The 21127-nt window shown below is 40.6% G+C and overlaps 1 protein-coding gene across 2 annotated transcripts in view; it reads right to left on the bottom strand.

The window, feature by feature from the left end:
- Positions 1–17422, bottom strand: part of appa (amyloid beta (A4) precursor protein a) — a 38390-nt gene extending 20968 nt beyond the window's left edge. For both annotated transcript variants that reach the window (XM_036557612.1, XM_036557613.1), the window contains exons 1-4: positions 17241–17422; positions 2981–3148; positions 1554–1683; positions 1037–1149 (exon numbers count right to left, since the gene is read on the bottom strand). In XM_036557612.1, coding sequence (XP_036413505.1) covers positions 1037–1149; positions 1554–1683; positions 2981–3148; positions 17241–17300 — 471 coding nt within the window. In that variant the 5' untranslated portion in view covers positions 17301–17422. The remainder of the gene's footprint in view (positions 1–1036; positions 1150–1553; positions 1684–2980; positions 3149–17240) is intronic.
- Positions 17423–21127: the final 3705 nt, after the last annotated feature.

Below are 21127 nucleotides of genomic sequence, written 5' to 3'. Positions count from 1 at the left end.
GCAGATAATTTCACTCATGTTAACCCTGCAAAAGCCATAAAAAAACCATACAGATCAACACAACCACCAAGTATAACTCTGCACATAGTTCACCAGCGAATCTACTGAATGCAATTAAGCTACTGCTCACATACAGCTTCAACTTCCTTAAATCCGTACTGTGATGAAGCAGCAGGCGTCAGTAGCATCCTTGTAATGATGATCACTAGAACACAGAGTCTGCCTTTGTACTAAATTCACGTACAGTACAGAGCAAAACTGTAAGGCACTTGAGAAAATCAGAGTAAAAACTATGTATCTGGACAGTAAGAGAGAGGAAGAGAGAGAATGAGATTTGCTGAAAAAACAATTAATGTACACTAAATACAAATAATATTCAATAAGAAGTGATTTTGTGCATGACAGTTTTTTGGTTTAACCGGTTCTAAACCTCTCCTTAGGAAATCGTAGTATTAATTGTAGCTAATCATCCCATATTTGATATGAATAATTTGATTAATCAGTCCTTCATTATGTTAAATCAGATTTAACAAATCCATGGAATGGCTGGGAAGAAATCAGGAATCAAACTTGGTTCTTCAAACTTAGTCCACAAGATAAAAACTACTTTTTTGCTTATTTGCATTTATTCTAATGATTCTAATGTTTCTAAACAATATGCCTAAATGCTTATATTTCCATTTAATTTTTTTAAAGATGCTCTTATTCACAGCAATTTACTATCGCAAGAGTAACATGAGGATTTGTGCAAAAGTCTTGTTATGCCAATAGAAGTAATGTTAGTGTGAGGCGGCAAGTTATCCACTGTGACGTTAAATCGGTAACTAATTGGAACTACACATGGACTAAAAGTAATTTTTGTTTTTTGAACCTGTTTTTTTTTTCAGAACTGATTTACTATCTTTGGCTTCTCCACCATCGTCTCCCACTGAGACGCAGCAGAATATGGTCAGCAATATGGCCACTGCAAGAAAAATGTCACGTGACAGACGCAGCTCTAAAACATGCAGATTTCACATATGTAACATTTGCTTACCTCTTTGGCCACAGTGTGCCAGTGCAGGTGGCTCTCACAGATGTCCATGCGCTCCTGGTGCAGGAACTTACACTTATCAGGAACCAGCAGGGCGTCGCTCACAAACTCGCCAACTAACACACCCAAACACAAACACACACAAACGATAAATACAAATAACGTCTATAATACACTCAGTGCAATATTAATATTGTACACAGTATCATTTACAGGCAAGGAGATAATTACAAAACAGCCAGCAGAATGGTAGGAATATACACACTAGAGGCAAAAATGAATTTAAACTACTTAAATGGATATGCAAATAAGATGTTTGGTTTGGAACGAACAAAAAAAAAAATTTATAATAATAATTCATGTATTGTCTTGTAACTTTAAGCTTGACTGAGCATGTAGCTCATGTCGTGGAGCTGCATGTAGAAGTTTTATTATTATAACAATGAAAATTTGAATGCTACCCTCTTAAAAACTCTGATACAGCAAAAATGGTTAAAATGCCCTTTCGTCTAAAACATACCCAGGCAGCGATAGGGCACCACAATGTGCATGTGACTGCGGCACTGCTTGCGACCCTTCTTGCACCAGTTCTGGATGCTGACGGGCTGATTGGCCTCCACCACATTAGTGATCTGCAGTTCAGGGTAAACCTGCAGGAAGAACAACCCCTTTAGTATCTCAAATGACTTCATCACCTTTTTATATTTAAATTATTCTACCCATTTTGACCCATTCATTAACAATTACACTTGTTGGCTTTGTCCATCATCAAACATTCAGGCTCTTTTTACTCTTCCTTGTATTATGTTTGACAACAATGAACACATCCGATATCCCAGTAGTCCATACGATTTTACAATGGGTACAACCTTAAACTTGTCCTCATCCGGTGGACATAGGGCTTTTTATTATTAATTGATAGTGTCTTAAATAGCCCCAATTCATTTGTTTTCAAACCGGTCCTCAGGGATCACCAGGTGGTCAGCATTATTGCTCTCTCTCTCTGTGTTGCAAGTTAGGATGGCGTAAAAATCTAGACCATCTGGAGGACCCTGAGTACCAGTTTAATGTATTTATTGCTTTGACAATTTGCCAGACATCTGCAGACATGATCATAGAACAGTACTTTCATGAAGCGACACTGCTAAATGTCTATGTAGCTTACACTACTGACAGTGAGAACAAAGTAAGAGAAAAGATAAAAGATGCAAAATAAAACTTTTCCATTCTGCTATGGTGATTTTAATTAGCACTATTAACTGTAGGTTAACTAGGTTAACTAACTTAGTGACTGTTTTCTAGCTAATGCTAAAGCTTCAGTGTCAAGGATCTGAAGGACTCCACACATAATGAGGCATGTTACCTTATGATGGCAAATCAAATTACATTTTGGACTGCATAATGTGTTTAATCTAAATTATTGACTGAATATATGCTAAATTTTATAAAATGGTTTCACTGAAAAAAAAAAACATGGTGAATAATGAAATCTGTCTTAGTGTTGTTGACTTAGGACTCAACAGCAATACTTCTGTTTACTTATCAGAGTTTAGCAGGAGAAAGTTCCTGGTCATTTCAGGCCTTTCTGTCTAAGATAGTCATCCATTATGAGTAACGACTGTAGTGAATCTGAGTGGTCATGTATAACTGAGCATCACCACATCCCAGTCCTGGAAACCTAACACTCTGGACATAACTGTGTTTTCCCTACTCTAACACACCTGATTCAACTCATCATCAAACGTAACATGAATCATGGTGTGTTTGCCAGGTGTGTTATTGGAAACCACTGCCTCACCCTATCTTCATATCTAAATGTATTCCCTCCTTTTATGCTCTGGTATCACCACCCTTTTCCAACCATTCCTTTTCCTGTTCCTCTGTACCTTTTTTTTTTTTTATTAGTCTCTCAGACATTTCCTTCCACTTTTACCTCTTTACTCTTACCTCTTGACAGTACTGAAGGATTCCCTCCTTGGTGCCAATGCAGCTCTTGGTGCCTGAAGGGTCCAGTTCCCATTTGCCGTTCTGAACGTTGATGTGCATGTTAAGCTTTCCGCAGAACATGGCCACCTGCGGCTCGGCCAGAAGTCCTCCTCCCTCATCTGACGGCACCTAGAGTCAGGAGAGAATTGACTTTATACACTTTGTAATCAACCATTAGAACCTTTTTGGGGTTCCAACAATACATTCAGCTTTGCACAACCTACTAATGAGACCAGAGCTGAGCGGCTGGATGACCTACTCATTAGGTCATCCCACCTTACAAACAATGAACATAACAGAGCAATAATAACTGTAATTTATTATATTTTTGTAATCTTTTTTTTTGTTTCTCAACTGCAGTCTGTTCCTCTTCAACCTTACTGTCGTCATATTTACCAATTTATGTTACCTTAGAGAGAGATACTGTCTCATTGTGTTAGAATCCTCAATAGGCTCACAAAAAGGATTACAAAATATCTGTAACACTCCCAGCATCATGTAACATCCTGTACACGCCAGTGACTGGATTCATAAGCACATCAACCACTAGAGTTTTGTGGGAGTTTTCTGGATCACTCATGGAGTAATCAATCAATTCAACAACTGTTGAATAAGAGGGAGGAAAACTGGGACAGGCCTGATGAGCGTCACCATTTACTCATAAATTCGTACTCACCCTCCCCACACCTTTCTTGTTGTAATCCAGAATGTTGTTTTCCCTAACACTGTCATGTCATTTAATCACACATGCTCGGCATACAATGTCCCAACGTTCTCCCTTCCTTCCTTAATCTGCTGTCTGGGTCAGAATAACGCTGATGTCATCAGGAAAAGAAAAAAGAACCAGCTTCTGCTGGCTGTCCCGAATACGGTTAATTCACAAACCAGATTTGTTGATTCTGCTACCACACTACAGGTGGCAGCAGTGAGAACTACTGCTGTAATTCTCCCTCGGACTGCTCACTATCAAAACTGCTGTAGAGTAAAAGTGCACATGATAAAATAGTAACTCATGTTTCTTACTGAATCTTTTATTTTTATATATGTATGATTCTTGTGTGAGGAGGTCTTTGTGTGAGGATGAGGGAAACGGAGAGCAAAAGAAAAACGCCGCTCAAAGACAGCATTGTGCTGCGCAAGAAATGGCAAAGAGAGGGAGGGTGAGCGAGAGAGCGAGAGAGAGGGATGCAAGGTAACGTTTTGTGTTCCCTAATCTTGTTAGAAGACTGAATGTGCTGGCAAGAAGACAATAGTTCATTTGTGAAGTGGCCAAAATGTTGTGAATAGAGTGGACTATCTGACACACACGCTACCTTTTATAAAACACGCACAAGGGATCAGACAGATCAGACTGCTGCTCATTAGGATTGTGATGTATGGCCTAGAGAAGTTAATGTCCTTCAAGGTCACCCAAGCATACAGCATGTGCGAATGCCCTTTGGAGCTGCAAATCCCTTGTAGCTCTCTCTCACACGCAAACAAGCAAATCCCTCCCAATTCCGTTGTTTCTTCAAAGATCTAACACATGCCATTCCAACAAAAGCCCATGTGTAGAAAAGTCACGAAAGAAATTGGGGACAACTCCAACACAGCCATGGGCTACTGTATAAGATTAAGAACTGCCACAGATGCTACCTAGACATATTACATACAGACATATTTAGTAATTTGGCACACTGTCATATTAAATATACCACAGTTAATTCTGACTGGCTGAGAGGCAATATCTCCAGATAATGGCACTGAACACACTCTGCCTTATTCACCTATAACACAGCAAAAAGAGCCACAACTTTATTGCAAGTAACAATGGCAACCGACCCAAGTGAGTGACGATAAAATCAAAAGCCATTGTAACCAACAAAGCCGTGACGTGAGTGGCAGAGCTCATTTTTCGAGGGACGCTTTGTTTGTAATTTTGACCCGCTGCATCGTGCTGATGTTCCACCTTAAACACTGCAGCTAAGTCAGACTGGTTCTGTCAAGACACAGTTAAACCAGCCAAAAATGGATGAGAAAATCTAAACAATGAGGTGGAGAAAGATCCACTGTAGGCACCTTTCTCTAATTTTTAGGACATTGCTAGCCAGTCGGAAGTTTCAGTTAGTAGTACCCTCAGCTTTGAGCTACTGGTATTGCCTTTAAATGTGTTACGAAAGTGTGTAGCTGGCTATTAGCATGTTATGCCTTGATGAGAAGTCTTGATGTTTCCAGTGTAGACACCCTTAAGATTTTTCATTGCAGTACTATATTTAGTAGCCTGGCAGCAGTGCTGGGTTTAAGCTATAAACTTTCTTAGAAACTAATTATCATAATGGTCACAAAATCATACAACAAAAATGGATAATTGGATAATGAATGTAATCACAATGATACATTTGAAGTCATGCTATACCACAAGTGCTATTAGCACCTGTGTGTTGATCTACGGTGCCAATATCTCACAGTACAGCACTCACTCTAACATATTACTGTCTAAATATGCTAGGCCTGTCACAATCATGAAATTTTAGTGGCCAAATTGTCTGATTAGCCATCTTGCTTCCTAGCTCTCAATGCTTAGGAGCTCCAAACTGATGAGACACAGCTCGAGTTCAAATAAACCAACATAACTCACCGCTGCCCTCTAGATCTGTTATAGCACCAAGTCAGATGTCTTGCTGTTTTCGTAAGACCCCAGATGTGTCTCAGTTAATGTATTTGCCACAATCCAACAAATAAAAATACAACCAATTATCAAAGCTGCAACATAAACAAATGATCGCGAAAACAAACAAGTGTGGAAAATAACTGAGATCAGCTCAAATAATTGGGATCAAGCAATTATGTAATAATTGTGACAGGCCTAAAATATGCACAGTAGCGTTACTGTGGACCCTTTGAAATACTATCAGTGCATTCTACTCAAATAAGTTGCAATTTCACCAGAATTTTTACAGATCAGATCTGCTTTCACAAGCTCCAGCTATACTGTCATGCTCTGCTCACACGACACAGTCCCTCCTGTAAATGGATCAGAGATGCAAGTAAACATTAACAGAGCACATAGCCAGGCAGAGGAACGAGATGTCCCAGAACCTTTCCTCCATAAAAAAAAAACAAAAAAAAGTTGAAAAGCCCCACCAGGCTTGGAGGAGGAAAAAGGGCAAGATCTCATGAATACACATAAGTTTGCAGTCGCAAATTCTGTGCATATAAAGTAAAAAGTCCAAAACCACAGTAAACATACTTTATGTAAGAACGCTAAAACTGGAACATACAAAGTGAAAATATATTTTATGTTAAATGTATGCTTAAAGCTTAATGTCTGGGTGTAGGCTGGAGCTGTGCATTATTAAACAGTTAGCTTGTTGCTAATTTAACATGGGAAAAACCATTAAGGTGCTAAATTAGCATTATCATAATGGAGGGTTAACCAATGCTACTGATAGACTTCCACTTCCATCAAGTACCGCTATATTATGATGTTTGGCTGATGCACGTTCATTATTATATGACTGCTACAAAAAAGGGTTTCTCAGCTTCAGTCCTAAGTGCTAAAACGCCTTTATGATCATTACAGACACGTGTATCATCAACCAAAAAAATAATAATAACTTTATTGTAAAACTTTCTACATGTATAACCACCTACAAAATGACAGTGAGATGATTGTTTAGCTTAGGCATCTTTCTTTTAGCAAATGCAAAATCAAAATTACATCAAAAACCATGACAAAAACATCGTGATACCAAGTTTTTCTGTCGGCACAAGCCTAATGCTAACGCTGGTAACAATGGATGGAAGCTATGCCAGTTTATTTCACTGAACAGCTGTTTGGTTTTATTCCCTAACAGCAACACTGGCAGTAGTAACTAAACCATTCTTATGACCTGCTGTTTAAAAAGTGAAGCCACATTCTTAAAGTCCAGAATCCCATTATCCTATTAACGCAGGAAAAGTCATGGCTTCCCTCTTAAGCTCTCAGAGATGACGATCAAAGGCATCTTTGGAAACATCCGTAACAAGATATGACACTAATCGCTATGCCAAGTGCAGACTACCATCACCGACAGTATCAGTCTGAAAGGACATTACTGCATACTGCCTTGTAGGTGTCTGACATTCAGTATGTGCTAAACTAATCAAACCCGGGTGATTAAAATTCAGGAAAAGAGCAAGTCAACACTTCGTACTTCTCCCAGAGGACCTGGACTTGTGAAATGCAACTCTAGACATTAACCTTCAAAATGCTCTGACAATACAGGAGAGATTTCATAACCTGATCTGGTCAGTCACTGCTGGCTTGAGGTCAACAGAAAAGCCCTGAGTTATTAGTTATAATACTGCTGGACAGTTTGTAACATTTCCCAAACTTGAGTATCCCCTCCACTTCCTTCTTTGTCCATTAAACAGCAAGCAAAGAAAAGTAACCCTGCAGATATCGGGGCAGAATGAGAGTGGACAGCGCGAGACAGCACTTTATGCCCATTAAACTTCACACTGTCCAGTTCCATCCATCCACTCACTGCCTTGCTAACTCCTTTTGCACCTTCTTGTTGGGGTCATAATGGAGCCAACCAGGCTAGGCTCTGAGGGGGAGGCTCTGGAGAGGATCAGATAAACTAAAGGCCAAGACAACAGCTTGAAGTCTGTCCTCCCACTGATAATGGACACTGATAGTGCAGGAGTCAGAGCTGCTGAGGTGGACACTACTAGTAGAGGTATAGCTCTGATTTACCTTGCTATGGGCAAAAAGGCATTTGATTTCTAATGCTGTAAAGTCACTGCTAAACACATTACTAGTACTGGAAGGATTCCAAACTAATGAATCAGGTCAGGTGCCTAATAAATGACCCCATCAGAGAGAATGAACAACAAAGGCAGCTTAAAAAGTACCCTGAGCTAGAACGTCCAGTCCAAAGGCAACTTTCCTTTGGTTACCAAAAAGACCCTTTCTTGAACTTGACAGTAGTTAAGTGCAAGTCAATGTCTACTTCTACTATTCAAGTCAAAGTCTACTTCTTGGATAAATGTTATCAAGATATCAATGATAACTTTTAGTGAACTTCAGACAATATTAAGACAATGACTAAAATATTCAAACTCTTGAAAGGAATCTTCAAGCTTTAGGTAATCATTAAGAGTCAGAAATTGTCCTTGACAAAGGTACAATGCTTTAAACCACACTATTAGACTCAGCCACTTGACGAGCGAATATTGGTTCAGCTATGTTGACATATGACCTGACATCAACAGTGACCTTTCACAGGGAGTTTGCAGATGATATACAACCTAATTCAACTCCCTATCAAACCAAAGTCGTTAAAACCATTGTCCAGTACGGGTCACTGTCTCCAGCTGACCCAAGCTAACATATTGGTCATTGTGGGGGGAGGGGTGGGGGCACTTCCTCGTTCCCAGCCATGATGAATTTCCCACCATCTGCTGCGCTCACACATTTTATCACATTTGCATGCAAAAGCCTTAGCGCGTAATCCCCTCCCAGAGCGGCCGAGACTTGGGTCGCTTTTAATTGTGAAATTGTGCTATCAGGGAGACTCGCAGCCCGTGCGGCTTCCCAGGATCCGAGAGCGAGGCCCGGAGGAACACTTTCTGAAGACAGCTGATGGGATTTCGGACTTAAGCCGAGAGACCAGGGGATTGGACACAGGCAGAGTAAGGGACTATTCGCACCAGCTAAGACACTGCCATTAAGGACATGATGTGGATGAGGGGGTCGAGAGCCGATGAGGTTCAGCCAAAATCTGTCGCCGATTAAAAACCCTCTGTGTGAAGCAAGTGAAATGGTAGATGCACAGATATTAGGACGAGCCAAAACGCTGGGTCATTAGTAGAGAATCCGTATTGGACCAATATCAACAGAAAATGCTGGATCAGATATCGAACAAGGAAAAAAAAAGAAGACTGAATCAGACCCGAACCCATAACAAATCTATCTTGAAATACCACACGCTCACCTTGTGGGACGTGATGTTGGCTGTGTATTTCCTTCCTATGAGGTAGCAGAGTTTTGAATAGTTGGAACATGACAGCCTACTTTTAGATGTTCATCTCAAGTGCTTCAATTAAAATAGCTCATTTTAAAGCTTAAATCTGATACTCAAAGTTTCAATATCGGTATTAGTAACATAAAAAACGGGCATTGTGCCCTCTCCTGTCATTATATCACAAAATAAAGATTTGGCATGAAAATGTAGCAAAAGAGCAGCACACATGTTTCACAAGAGGGCAGGAATTTCTACAGCTTACAAAAAATAAACTGCTGCTAGGTAATAAAGCAAGACAAAGCAAATGGTGGACACAGAGAAAGGTTTGGGTGTGTGTCTGGGCGAGACAGATAGGGGAGGCAATCAAAGTGCACGTAAGCAGCTCTGATAACCCTTCTCTCCTCGCCGCCTGAAAGCTCACAGATGAGTGTGAGTGTGAGTGTGTGTGTGTGTGTAAAATAATATCCGTTCCTGGTCGCTAGGACCGGATCCCCAGGGTGTGTATGCGTTGCGGTGATTACAGGGCAGCCTGCCTCGTTTCCCTTACACCCTGCCTGCCAACATTCCTCCCTGCACTGCACCAACTCACCAACACCACCACGACAAAGACAGTGAAGATGTGTGCTCCCACAGATACTGGCTGTTGCCTCGCCAACCCCCCACTCAATTGCCATGACGGCGCTCAACTATCCATCCATTATCCCACCCCCTGCAGCCCCATTTGGGAGAGGCTGGTATTTATTTTGTTTTGTTCCAGCGATTGTGCTATTTCACTGATCCAGGGCCAGTTCAGCATTTTGGTCCTATAAGGCTTAAGGGTAAGATCTGAGTAACAGAGGCCTCAGATCTGTACATGAAGACTACTATTGTTAAACAAATGCCTAAATGTTTACAACAGTGAGCCAACAGACAGCAATGACAACACTAGGACAGGAAACTGAAAGAGGAGAAGAACATAAGAGAACTGGGAACTTCTAAAGACATCAGCAGTAGCTCCTATAACGGGGTGTTTTGAAAAGGCGCTCATCTAAGGGGATAAGAAAAGGGGAAAGGAGAGGTGTGGGAGGGCAACAGTCAATGTCTGTGGGGAATATGTTCCCATTTCCCAGAAGTGCTACACTGCCCGCTGTCTGACCCCCACGGCCACCATGGTGAAACATAAGGCAACCTTTTGGTGCACTTGTACAGAGACGTGCCTGGAGTGTGACTCACCGTTTTGTCTTTTTATTGAAGATCTTTTGCTTTTGAATTATTTGCATTCAACCCAACTGGAAACCAACTGGCTTCTTTGTTTTTTTTTTTAACGACCACAGGAAGGGGATGGGGCTTGAATGGGACAAGACTAGGGCCACAACGATTTGCTAACAATGTCGAATAGTTGTTGACAACGTTAATCACAGAAAACATTAAACAAAAAACAGAAGTGCTCCATAATGCTTTGACAGTCATACAGCATTTGTGGAAATTCCAACAGACTGCAAAATAGCACGAAAAGTACTAGGGCGATAAGGCTTCTGTCATTTCCTTGAATCATAAAAGAAGAAATTACTTGACGTGATTACTAGCTAACTTGTTCTCTGAATGACGGCAATGCTGGGAGAGGAAATGGCAGAAGGCATTATTGTTTGCTTAGTTGCTTAATAGAATAATAGTCAATTATTTAAATGATCATACAAATAAACAATAGCCGCAGGCCCAGACAGTACAGATCTCCATGGTTAGTTCTGTGAAAAGTAAAACCACAATTCAAAAGATCTAGCCAGATAATCTGCAGTCCTCCTGATAAAGTTATTATGGTGTAGCTTCGGGTTGCCTTGCTAGTGTAGCCTTTCTGTAGTCCTAAGAATAACTCAAATAGGGACGAGTATCAACTACCAGCTACTGGTATACACAGTCCAATACAGAACACACGTATATGGGACCGGGGCGCAGAAAGCAGAGCCTAACCAGCACCTTTTGTCTTTGCACCTCCTGTCACCAAACAAACAGAGGAAATCTTCCCTAGACACGGAAGAGCAAGGGGAACCAAGAATAGCTCTGCATGGTCTGCAAGTGTCTCCCACTCCACCCTGTCACAACTAGCCTAAAATTAGGAGCACTTACCAAGTGTCGCTCCTCAAAAAGACACACTGAAACTCAAAAGCAGAGAAGTACAGAATAGGTTCATGCACAGTTTGCACTCCCAGCAAAGCTTGCTGTTTCTGTACCGGGCAAAACATCAGATCAGAGACATATATAGACTTAATAGTAATCTAGATCTAAACATTGCATCATCAAATTCCCATGGTGATGTGTCACACACTAACGCTTACAAAAACAACCTGGGATTCAGTAATGGAAATGCTGCACTTGCAGTTACAGTATCAGAGAAAGGTTTGGAAGAAGAAAAAAAAAAAAAAGAGAGAGGAATGAGAGCAGAGACAGGAATATCGTGCAGCGCCCCAACTCCAGCGCTCCTCCCTAGGGGAGCACTAATTATAGCCTGGGTGCTGGGCACCAGGGGACGGCCTGTGTGCTGCAACAACCTCGGAGGATGAGGGCAGAAGAAGAAGGGAGGAGCCGCATAAAACCAGGCTCGACACAGATGCAAATCTGTGCCACAGACATGTACGTAATTTGTATACTTTTCTGTATATCTCTGTATCAATCTGAAGGCTGTGACACAAGTGCTTAAACCGTTACATTAACAAGATTCAGTAAAGTATCCACACCCTAAAAAATTAATAATATTCAGTAAAGTGTTCACACCTTTTTTGGACAAAGTAAAATTTTGTTTTCAGAAAAATCAAACAAAATCCTGGTGCACTGTCACATTTATGCATTTAGTGTATTTTAAAAAGGCACCTGAAATCATACCAAGATGATATAATCATTTGGAAATTTGAGATTTCATGAATAACTGAAGCATTTCCTAAAGAATTGACTTGTAAAAGCAGCAAGTATTCATAGGTAAACCAATCCTACATATTTAGATGCATCGCTTTAAAGTAGCAAAGAACAGACTCACTAAGGCATGCTTTGATGAGGGGATGTAAGCAGCTAACAAAATGTACAGACTCTAAAGATCCAGAAACCAGTATTCTTAAGCATGACTTTCAGGGTTTTCCCAGAGGCTTTTCAATGAGACTTAACACGCAGCTCATCAGGCTGCTACCTGTAGTGAGGTCATATTATGGTGCCAAGGTTACTGCATCAGTGGCTTCCACTTGGGATGAGGCCCATGGGGCCATCTGAGCGCTGTACTAATCACACTTCCTGCTCATAGTCGACTGCGAAGGTCAAAGGCCGTATCCCCCACAAAAAACATCTGTCACAATATGTCTGTGCAGTTGACTGCTCTCTCATTATAAATGGTCCACTCAGCAATTGCTCCGTTGCCAAGACAGCAGGTCTGCTGGAGGATATGCATTAGTTCAGGAACTCATCATGTAGCCCATCAAGCAGCCAGCGGGAGGCTCCCTGGCCTCCCCCTCAGGGCATCTAAATTGAGCTCCACCTGCACATGGCCGGTGATATAGACAGGAAGAATCCCGGCCAGCTGGCCATCCCCCATCACACTGGAATCTATGGTGCTGCTCATCTCTCCAGACACAACATCGCTCACCTGCTGACAGGCCATGTTGCGCACAAACAAAGCTCTCTATTCAGTGCTGGGGTTTTCAGCTCTGAATGGTTTCCATTCCACTGTAGGTAATGTGACCTTTCAGGGGCTGCAGCTCGGAATAAAGGGGATGAACAGCAGTGCGGCACAAGGCTAATTGAAAAGAAAACGCACGAAAGGGGAGGCAAAACCAGGTAGCAAAAAGCCAGAAAATGCATTTCCACCGATAAAGAACAAACGCAGCAATGATAAAGGTTAAAGGCGCTGACTGAAGTTTGACAACAAAGGTACTTGACATATCCATATACAAGAATTGTTTGTCATCAGAAGCATCTAAGATGCAGCAATGAACAATAAATAAAAGCAGTAGCAGTGTTAAGACAGTCAATGTAAAGACATTGATATATGACCACCAGTGGTGGATTCTAGTGTTGTAAAAGGTTGGGTTTGTTTTAGATTTTAAAATCATGTTTCATTTCCACTGAACATTATCATGATTGTCATGAACCTATTTAACCACACCCAGAAAAGGTACTACAAAAAGTATGAGAATAACTGATATCAAACTGTCACATACAATAGACATAAGGATACTCTGAGAAAGACAAATATCCCAAAGCCATGTATTACTATAAGGAACTGGTAATAATTCTGACAAAAGATGTTCGATAAGGGATGGTCACCTTGTGAGACTACTAGAACCTACAGCCAAACAGGGGTGGGCAATATGACAGTATTTTGTCATTTTTGTGATCCACATATTGCATTTCTGGACTCATTGGGCCTCATTCACAAATAATCAACCTGTTTTTTCTTAAATTTGTTCTTGAGAAAGGCCCTAAGAAAAAGTCCATTTCGGATTCATGACGTGTTCTTAAACCACAGAACTGTTTGCACCTTTGTGCTCTTGACTGTGTGTAGATCCTGTTCTTACGTAAGAACAAATCCCAAATAAGAAAATACTGGTGAATGTCAGAATATTTCTAAAAACTGTGTGAGTGGGTTTTAAGAAGAAATTTGAACGGTTAAGAACGGTTGGTGAATAAGGCCCAAGAGCACTGACAATTGTTCCATTAAAGACAGCATAATTAGTCCTGTTTAATTAATTGGATTTAGTGCACCACAGTATGTAAAATGTTAAATAACAACCATTTTATTCAAAGTTTTAATAGCAACTTTAAAACGTGACACTACTAGCATATTTTGTCTCTGTCAAAATATCGTCATATGCATCGTGTATCGTGAAAATTGCAGTATCATGATATTGTACTTTTGCAAATCGCCCATCCATATAGCCTAGTGCAATGATTCTCGATGTTGGTCCTGCAGTAGACCTACCACTGCTTTGCACATTGTGTTTTCTTGGCTCTAAACACACCCAGTTCACATCAGGAAGGGCTTGTTAATTAGTTCATTAGTTGCAAAAAATATACCAGGCAGTGGTACTCCAGGACTAGGTGCCATATTACAGAAATAACTCCAAAATCTTATCTTTAGTCACCATGACAACTTTAATTAAGACAGAGTTTAGGACGGAAGCTATTACAGAATAACAGTTCCTACTTTCAGAATCTTCTCCATTATCACCACATCAGAAAATCGTGTTACAGAAGCGTGAAAATTGGATAAACTTCTGTCCGCACTTTAGGACAAACCCTAATGGTGCCCTAACCATGCATTTCTATTGTTTTTAGAGAACTGTGACAGGCAGCATAGATCACTATAACTATAACCAACATAATGACACTACATTTATTTATATTGCAAAATGGTACTTCCCATTTTGAGAGTTTTTTTCCTCCCTAACTCTTCACATCTAAAAAAAAATCCAGACACTGCACACACAATCCCCACTGTTTCCTTTTAATAATTTTGTGTTACTGCTGTCAGAAAGTTAAGAAAAGAAGTCATCTATCAAAGCCCACACACGTTACAAAGATAACCGAAATGGTAGTTGGGTTGGGCCTCAATACAACCCTGATTTTACTGATTGACAATTTATTGGCTAATGATTAAGGCTCAGGTGTCTTACTCTTAATAGCTGGTTTTCCAGACCTAGATTAAGACTAATCCTAGAGTGAAAGTGCTTTTCAATAGTGAATAACTTTTGCCATTGCAAGTCTAAGACTAAACCTAATCCATGTGTGGGGAAACCAGCTGTAACCGGTTCACATTTGTGTTGGTATATCTGTACAATCGACGTAGTCCATATATTTATACACCACTTCTGTCCATTTCCTTAGGACATCAGCACCAGCCAATTCCTTAAGCAATTAAATTACACATGAATAAAACCATTACCATTTAGGGAATTAAATGATCACACTGCCAAAACAGTCTCTTGGCAAGTGAAAACATCTTTAGTCTAATCAATAGGCCTATATCTAATATTACTCATTTTGAGATTGCTGTAAGTATATGATTATTAGACGTTTTAACTAAGTGATTTTATCTCATGAAACTGTCTCATTCCATTGGCAAATAATTTTGATTATTTTAAGACATAAAACAGAAAATATACATCACTGCTGTCAGAAGAAAACCTTGTATCTCCATACTTGGTTTTCAGTTTTTTTTTATGTAATTTGAAAATGCCTGTTGCCCCTTACATTGTGGCTGAAGTTCATGATGAATGGACCAAAACAAATGGCCAAAAATGACTTAGGAAAAAAAAAGCCTGGTTCCATTGACTTACATTAAAAGTAAGTAGGTTTTTTTCCTTTTCCTGTAAAGTTATCATTTTGGAGATACGAGGTTTTGTTCTGACAGCAGCGATGTGTAATTAGACTTGAAGATTCACTTCCCAAGATCATTATTCACAGTGTACAAACTAACTGAGGAACTAAAAACTGGAATCTCGCATTCAGTTATTACAAGGACAAGCACAAAGTTTATACATTTATTCTGAAGGTCACAGAAATGTAGGGTACACTTTATCAGCCAACAGGGCCGCACGCAGACTTTATATCAACTCGTGACAGGGCGTTCTGGCTTATGCACTTGGGACGGTTACAGCAGCTCAAAACACCAGAACAATGAAACTGCTGCTCGTGATAATGTGGGAAGTGGACAAGATGTGTCTCAGGACAAGATGTGACTGCGGCAAGACGACACAAAAAAATTATGGCCTGGGTGTTTTTGGAGGCCAAGGCAAATGGCAGGAAGCCTCAGGGCTGGTGCTAGCAGCCCGTAGGAACAATACTGATGCACATAACTCTGCTGTCAGCCGCTTGTCATACTCAGGAATAGCTGCGTCTAAATGGGATTTCCTCGAAACCTCGTATTTATGCATAAAGATAGCTTAGGCGGCTATAAATGCCGCTGTCCTCCCTCAGACACAGCTCCGCTGAATTCAAGAGCTCAGTTACTGCAGATCCCCGCCGCCATCTTGCTTCTGTCTGACTACATCCAACTCTCTCCCAACCCGCGACATGTAGGTAACATGTTGACGGGAAAAATGTTCCTTGTTCCTTATACAAAAAAGACAGCTAGGCAGAAACAAAGGGGTCACTATTCATAGCCAATTCCTTCTTGTCTAGAGTCCAGTCGAATAAGCCGTAATTTTTTACAAACATATGAAAAAAACCGAGGAAAACCATTTCTCCTCCTCACACCCCCTTCTAAATTTAACCGGGACTAACGTTAACGCCACGACTGCGCAATTCTTAAAACAACGGCCTGGACTTTCGACAAGCCAGGGATGACATTTCAGCCTCCACATATATACATATTTAGGATAAAAACATTTTAATGGCAGATATTGCTGTCTTATTGTTATTTTAAACCAAACAGTCTGTGTTTCCCGTAGATATGGGTCTTCTCTGTTTCTGTAGCTTCACTAACGTTACGCCAAACTAGCTACGGCTGGCTTATCGTTCTCTTCGTTTCAACGGCTTTAAATGAATATAACGTTAATCGTCGTTATATCCCAAATGACAAGGATTTGTATTTCCTAGGTCATTATAAGAATTCAAACGAGCACCACGACTGTAAAACCTCACACAAGTCTCATGTAATATGGGCCATAATCACCATATTGATTTAATATCAATTTTAGGTTAGTTTTTTTGTTGCCTGTTTAAAGAACAGGCCGTGGCTGTAAGGTTATATGATGGAATCCATTCAGTTCATACTGTATTTTCGCCGCTCCGGTCCAAAAACAACGATTCTTATGTTCATTTTAACAACGCCATGTCGGCGAAGCAGCAAGCAAAATCGTTGCCAGCCATCGGACGACGAGGCTAACATGTTAGACTCCGTAGTTTGGGACCTTTAGCCCGTTTTTGTCTCTGAATTCCTGCCTTTACCCTGCTGTTTATTTCTGGGGTGTAGCCTTTGTAGCCTCAAGGTGACCAGTTTTCGTTACCCAAAGCCAGTCCTGAAAACGCTCACGTTGGCATAGAAACCGCCAAACCGTCAAACAACGGTGGCTAACACACACATACTGCACTAAAACATGTTCAGTCGCTTATATTCGAGGTAGTCGTTGCTGTATTAACAGCTATTACAGTATTATGGCATGTTGACAACCACAGTCAGTCAGTCAGGTAAGCTAACCGCTATGTGGTTAAAAGACGGAAAGCTCAGTGGTTTCCACAAAAAGCCAGCACTTTTATAAGCTCGTTCTTACCTCGAGAGCCATCGCCGAGGCCACAGCCATGAGCAGCAAGAAAACCCCGCGGTCCCCCATAATACTTCTCCCGATATTCACCGTGTTTGTCAGAATGTGGTGTCGATGGCTCCGTTCGTGTCGACTCTGTGAGAATGAGTGTGAGTGTGTGAAGTGTGTGTGTGTGTGTGTGAGTGTGATGGAGAGCGATAGGGAGGCTGTGCAGCTGCTCCAGAGTCACGTGACTAGTGAGGGCAGCAAGGAGAGGCACTGGAGAGGAGCTATTTTCAGTGTTTTTTTTAGCCCTTGAGGATATTACTGTGTTATTTTTCACCTTAATCTCTTCAAAATCGGTTGAACTCAATAGGCCACAGAACAATAAATGCAGTTTTATCTGTGTTTGGGCTAACTGTACAGTGAAGCTTGACTGAGCTTGTGTCTGTTGGTTAGTCCAGTGGTTTTCGCCTCCAATCCTGGGGACCCTCTGCCCTGAATAGCTTCAACTAATCCTGGGCCCAACATACCTGATCAAGCTCGGCATATAATAATCAAGCTTTTCGTGAGGTGTGTTGGGGCAGTGGGCCCTTAGTAATGGAGTTAAAAGCCACTGGAGTACCCCAGTGGTTCCAAGCCCTCACCCTGCACATCTTACCGCCCGTTTAAATACGAGTTTTAACATGCCCTCATTCAGCTGCCTTCATTTCCCCTCAGGGGTATCCCCAACACCGTCTTAAGGCCCATTCCATTACTTTATTGGTCTCTCGTGGCCAAACATGATCTTGTAACAAGAACGTCTGGGGACAACCATGAGATATTTTGGGCTAAATGTGGGTGGAAGCATAAATGTATTAGGGCAGGAGTGTGAAGTTTCTAAGTCAGTCAATGCCTTATGAAAGCAGAACTGAAACTAGGGGGACAATGGCGTGTTCATCAACAAGCCTGTCGTTAGCTCATGGATGTAATGTAAGATAGCATGGCTGAAAAGTCCTCCCCTAAAAAAAACCTCCAATTTTGTAAGTATGTAGATGTCGTGTGTTGCAGAGAACACATTACATGCAGTAAATTGTTTTTTTAATATTTGTAAAAATAAACAGCTCAGTTTAGCCAACGTTAGCTGTGCTAACTAGCATCCTTGCTAGAAAAAACAGCATAGACCAGCATTACTGGTCACCAGCAAAACCAGCACATGTTGTGTTTTGGATGCTGGTATGTTGGTCAGCAACAATGGAAGTTATTAGGCTGATCGTCTGCAAAACCATCATATATTGTGTTTTGGATGCTGGTATGTTTGTCAACTAGCATGACCATGCTGGGTGACCAGCTAAGCCAGCACCAGTCGAGCACTAGACCAGCACAGACCAGTTTAGACTGACGTAGAATGTATGCTATTTTTATTCAGCTGTTTTGGTTGTGTTAGTACTCCAGACATTAAAAGAGCATGAACTAGAGGAATTTGGAGCAGGTTTTTACTAGTGTTTTTTGAGGATTATGCCACAGTCCAGCACAAAAAGTTTAACAAGCTGGTCCTAGATGTATATGGCCCTGTAAGACTCATTTCTCCTATTTAAACTCAATAACAATGGTGGCCTAAACTGATTTAAAGCCATAGCAGTAAACGTCTTTACAATGTTATGTTCAAACATCTCAAAACTAACCTAGTCAAGGGCGAGTGCATTCCAATTGAATAATCTGTCCCCTCCTCTGCTTCCGCTGTGCATGCCCACTTGTGTAACATTGGCGTGACACACTTCTGAGTGGTGAGTGGAAGTTGGTGAAGGCATGTTAAAACCAGTACTGAAACACCAAAAGCTTTAGTGTTTTCAATGCTCCCAACATGCCTGATCCAACTAATCAGCCAATTAACAAGGCTTTCCTGAGTTCAACAGGGTGTGTTATAGCAGGCAAATACAAACATGTGCAAGGTTGGGGTTCTTCAGGACCAGGTTTGGGAACCTGAAGATTAGACTAATTTACTAGAGATGCACTGATATAGGAACTGTGGACCAATGCAGATATCTGATATTTTTCATGTACTTAACTGCTGATACCAAATTTACTTGGATTTGTCTTGTGGAGAAATATAACACTTATTTCTGTAGGATAACAAATATGGATTGCCTGATTTGGGAATTATGTGTCAGTGCTGATACCCGATACTTTTCATGTACATATCGGTTAATGCCGATGTATAAACATTCTGTAATTGAGACTACATGTACCTAGATAAGCATTAATGAAGAAATGGGGACTAAATGTAGAAATTGGGACTACCTGTACCTGGATTAGCATTACAGAGAAATGTAACATTGATATCTGATGGGCTACATATGCAGTAATCTAAATAAAATGCAGATGTAAAATGCAGTAGTCCAGAATCGAAGTACAATAAATACATTAGCAAATACCGGTCTGAACTAACAGTCGGATCTAAACATCTGTCTGATGATTTATGTAATTACCTGCTGATATCATCGTGCATCCCTATAATTCAGTTTTTTTAATAGAAAAAAGCACATCAAGCTCAGTGTAGGGACATGAGTCTCTTAGGTAATCTCCAAAGACAGCAGGAAAAATCCTTTGCTGCCACTGTGTGGCGATTCATCAGACAGCAGTGGCTCTTGCAGAAAGAACCTGGTTCAATAGCCACTTTTCTCTGGGGATCTTCTGTTTTTTTAGCAGTGCTGCAGGAGAATAATTGATATGGCAGTGCTATATTCTCCCTGGCCAGTAAATCCAGAGCTTTTTTTGAAACAAAATCCGCTTATATTTCAATATGTGCCGTCTTGACTCTGTGGAAATTGGTTTTCATGGACCCGGATCAAATAAGAGGCCTTGCTCAAACCAATTTTTTAACTACATTGTACACCAAAGCTTGACGGACACTTCCCTCAGTTCAAAGTGAAAAGGACTGTGGCTTCAGATATACTCTTACAAGGTCAGCTAGCAGAGAGGGAGAGAGACAGGCCAACAGTATTAGGCCTTAGCAGCTAAAAGTAAACTTGATAGATCTTTTATTAGCTCTGGTGCATTAAATCTCCCCCAGTAAAGATGTTCATCTTATTGATCACAGAGCCAGTTATCTTTAATACATTTATAAGGTTCAATGAGATTAATAGTAAACAATTGAGGAGTTCAAAAACAAGAATTTTTCAGTCATGTAAAAGCGCTGTGATGTCCATAATGCAGTGATTAGGTGCTGGTTTATGAATACAAGGAAACTACTCAGTCATTCAACCCCTGAAAACTAAAGATCTGGCAATGTGAACAGAATTCTACTCAGTTCCTTTTTGGGCTGGGTATTGTTTAAATTTTGTCAACACCAATGCCTTCAGCATGACTTCAGTAACATCCAGTTATTTTCCTACGGATGCACAATGATATTGGAATCATATCAGTAATAAAGCATTTGCGACCCTACAGAAACAAATGTTACAATCCAGGCAAATGTAGTTCTGTAGGTATGTCTACCCTTCATAAATGTTTATGAATTGGAATAGGCAGGTATGTGCATAAAAATACTAGATAATTTTATTCAATTCCCATATATGTGCATCCCTAACTTCTTTGATAGCTTTTTCAAAATTAGACACCGAAAGTGGGTGTGGCTTAAACCTGGTATGTGTGTGAGGTGCTGAAGGTGGGTATATTTACATTTATTTATATTTAGAGTATTCAAGAGTGGCTGATGTTAATAACATGTGCATACAGAGTTAGACAACCAATCAGCAGTCTGGATTTTGGAACATGCATGCTTCTTGGCTTATTGAGGCCGATAAGACTGTCTGCTTGGGTATTAAAATTTGAATGACATAGTATTGTGGTAATTTGTGCAGTATCATAGTATTGAAATTTCAATACCCAGCCATAAACTTTGACGACAATGAAATCTTTTGTAATTTTATGTTTTA

The sequence above is a fragment of the Colossoma macropomum genome, unplaced genomic scaffold, assembly GCF_904425465.1.
Source record: "Colossoma macropomum unplaced genomic scaffold, Colossoma_macropomum, whole genome shotgun sequence".
NCBI classification, from domain to species: Eukaryota; Metazoa; Chordata; class Actinopteri; order Characiformes; family Serrasalmidae; genus Colossoma; species Colossoma macropomum.
The sequence above is the reverse complement of the archived record's forward strand: the minus strand, read 5'-3'. Positions and strand labels throughout refer to the sequence as shown.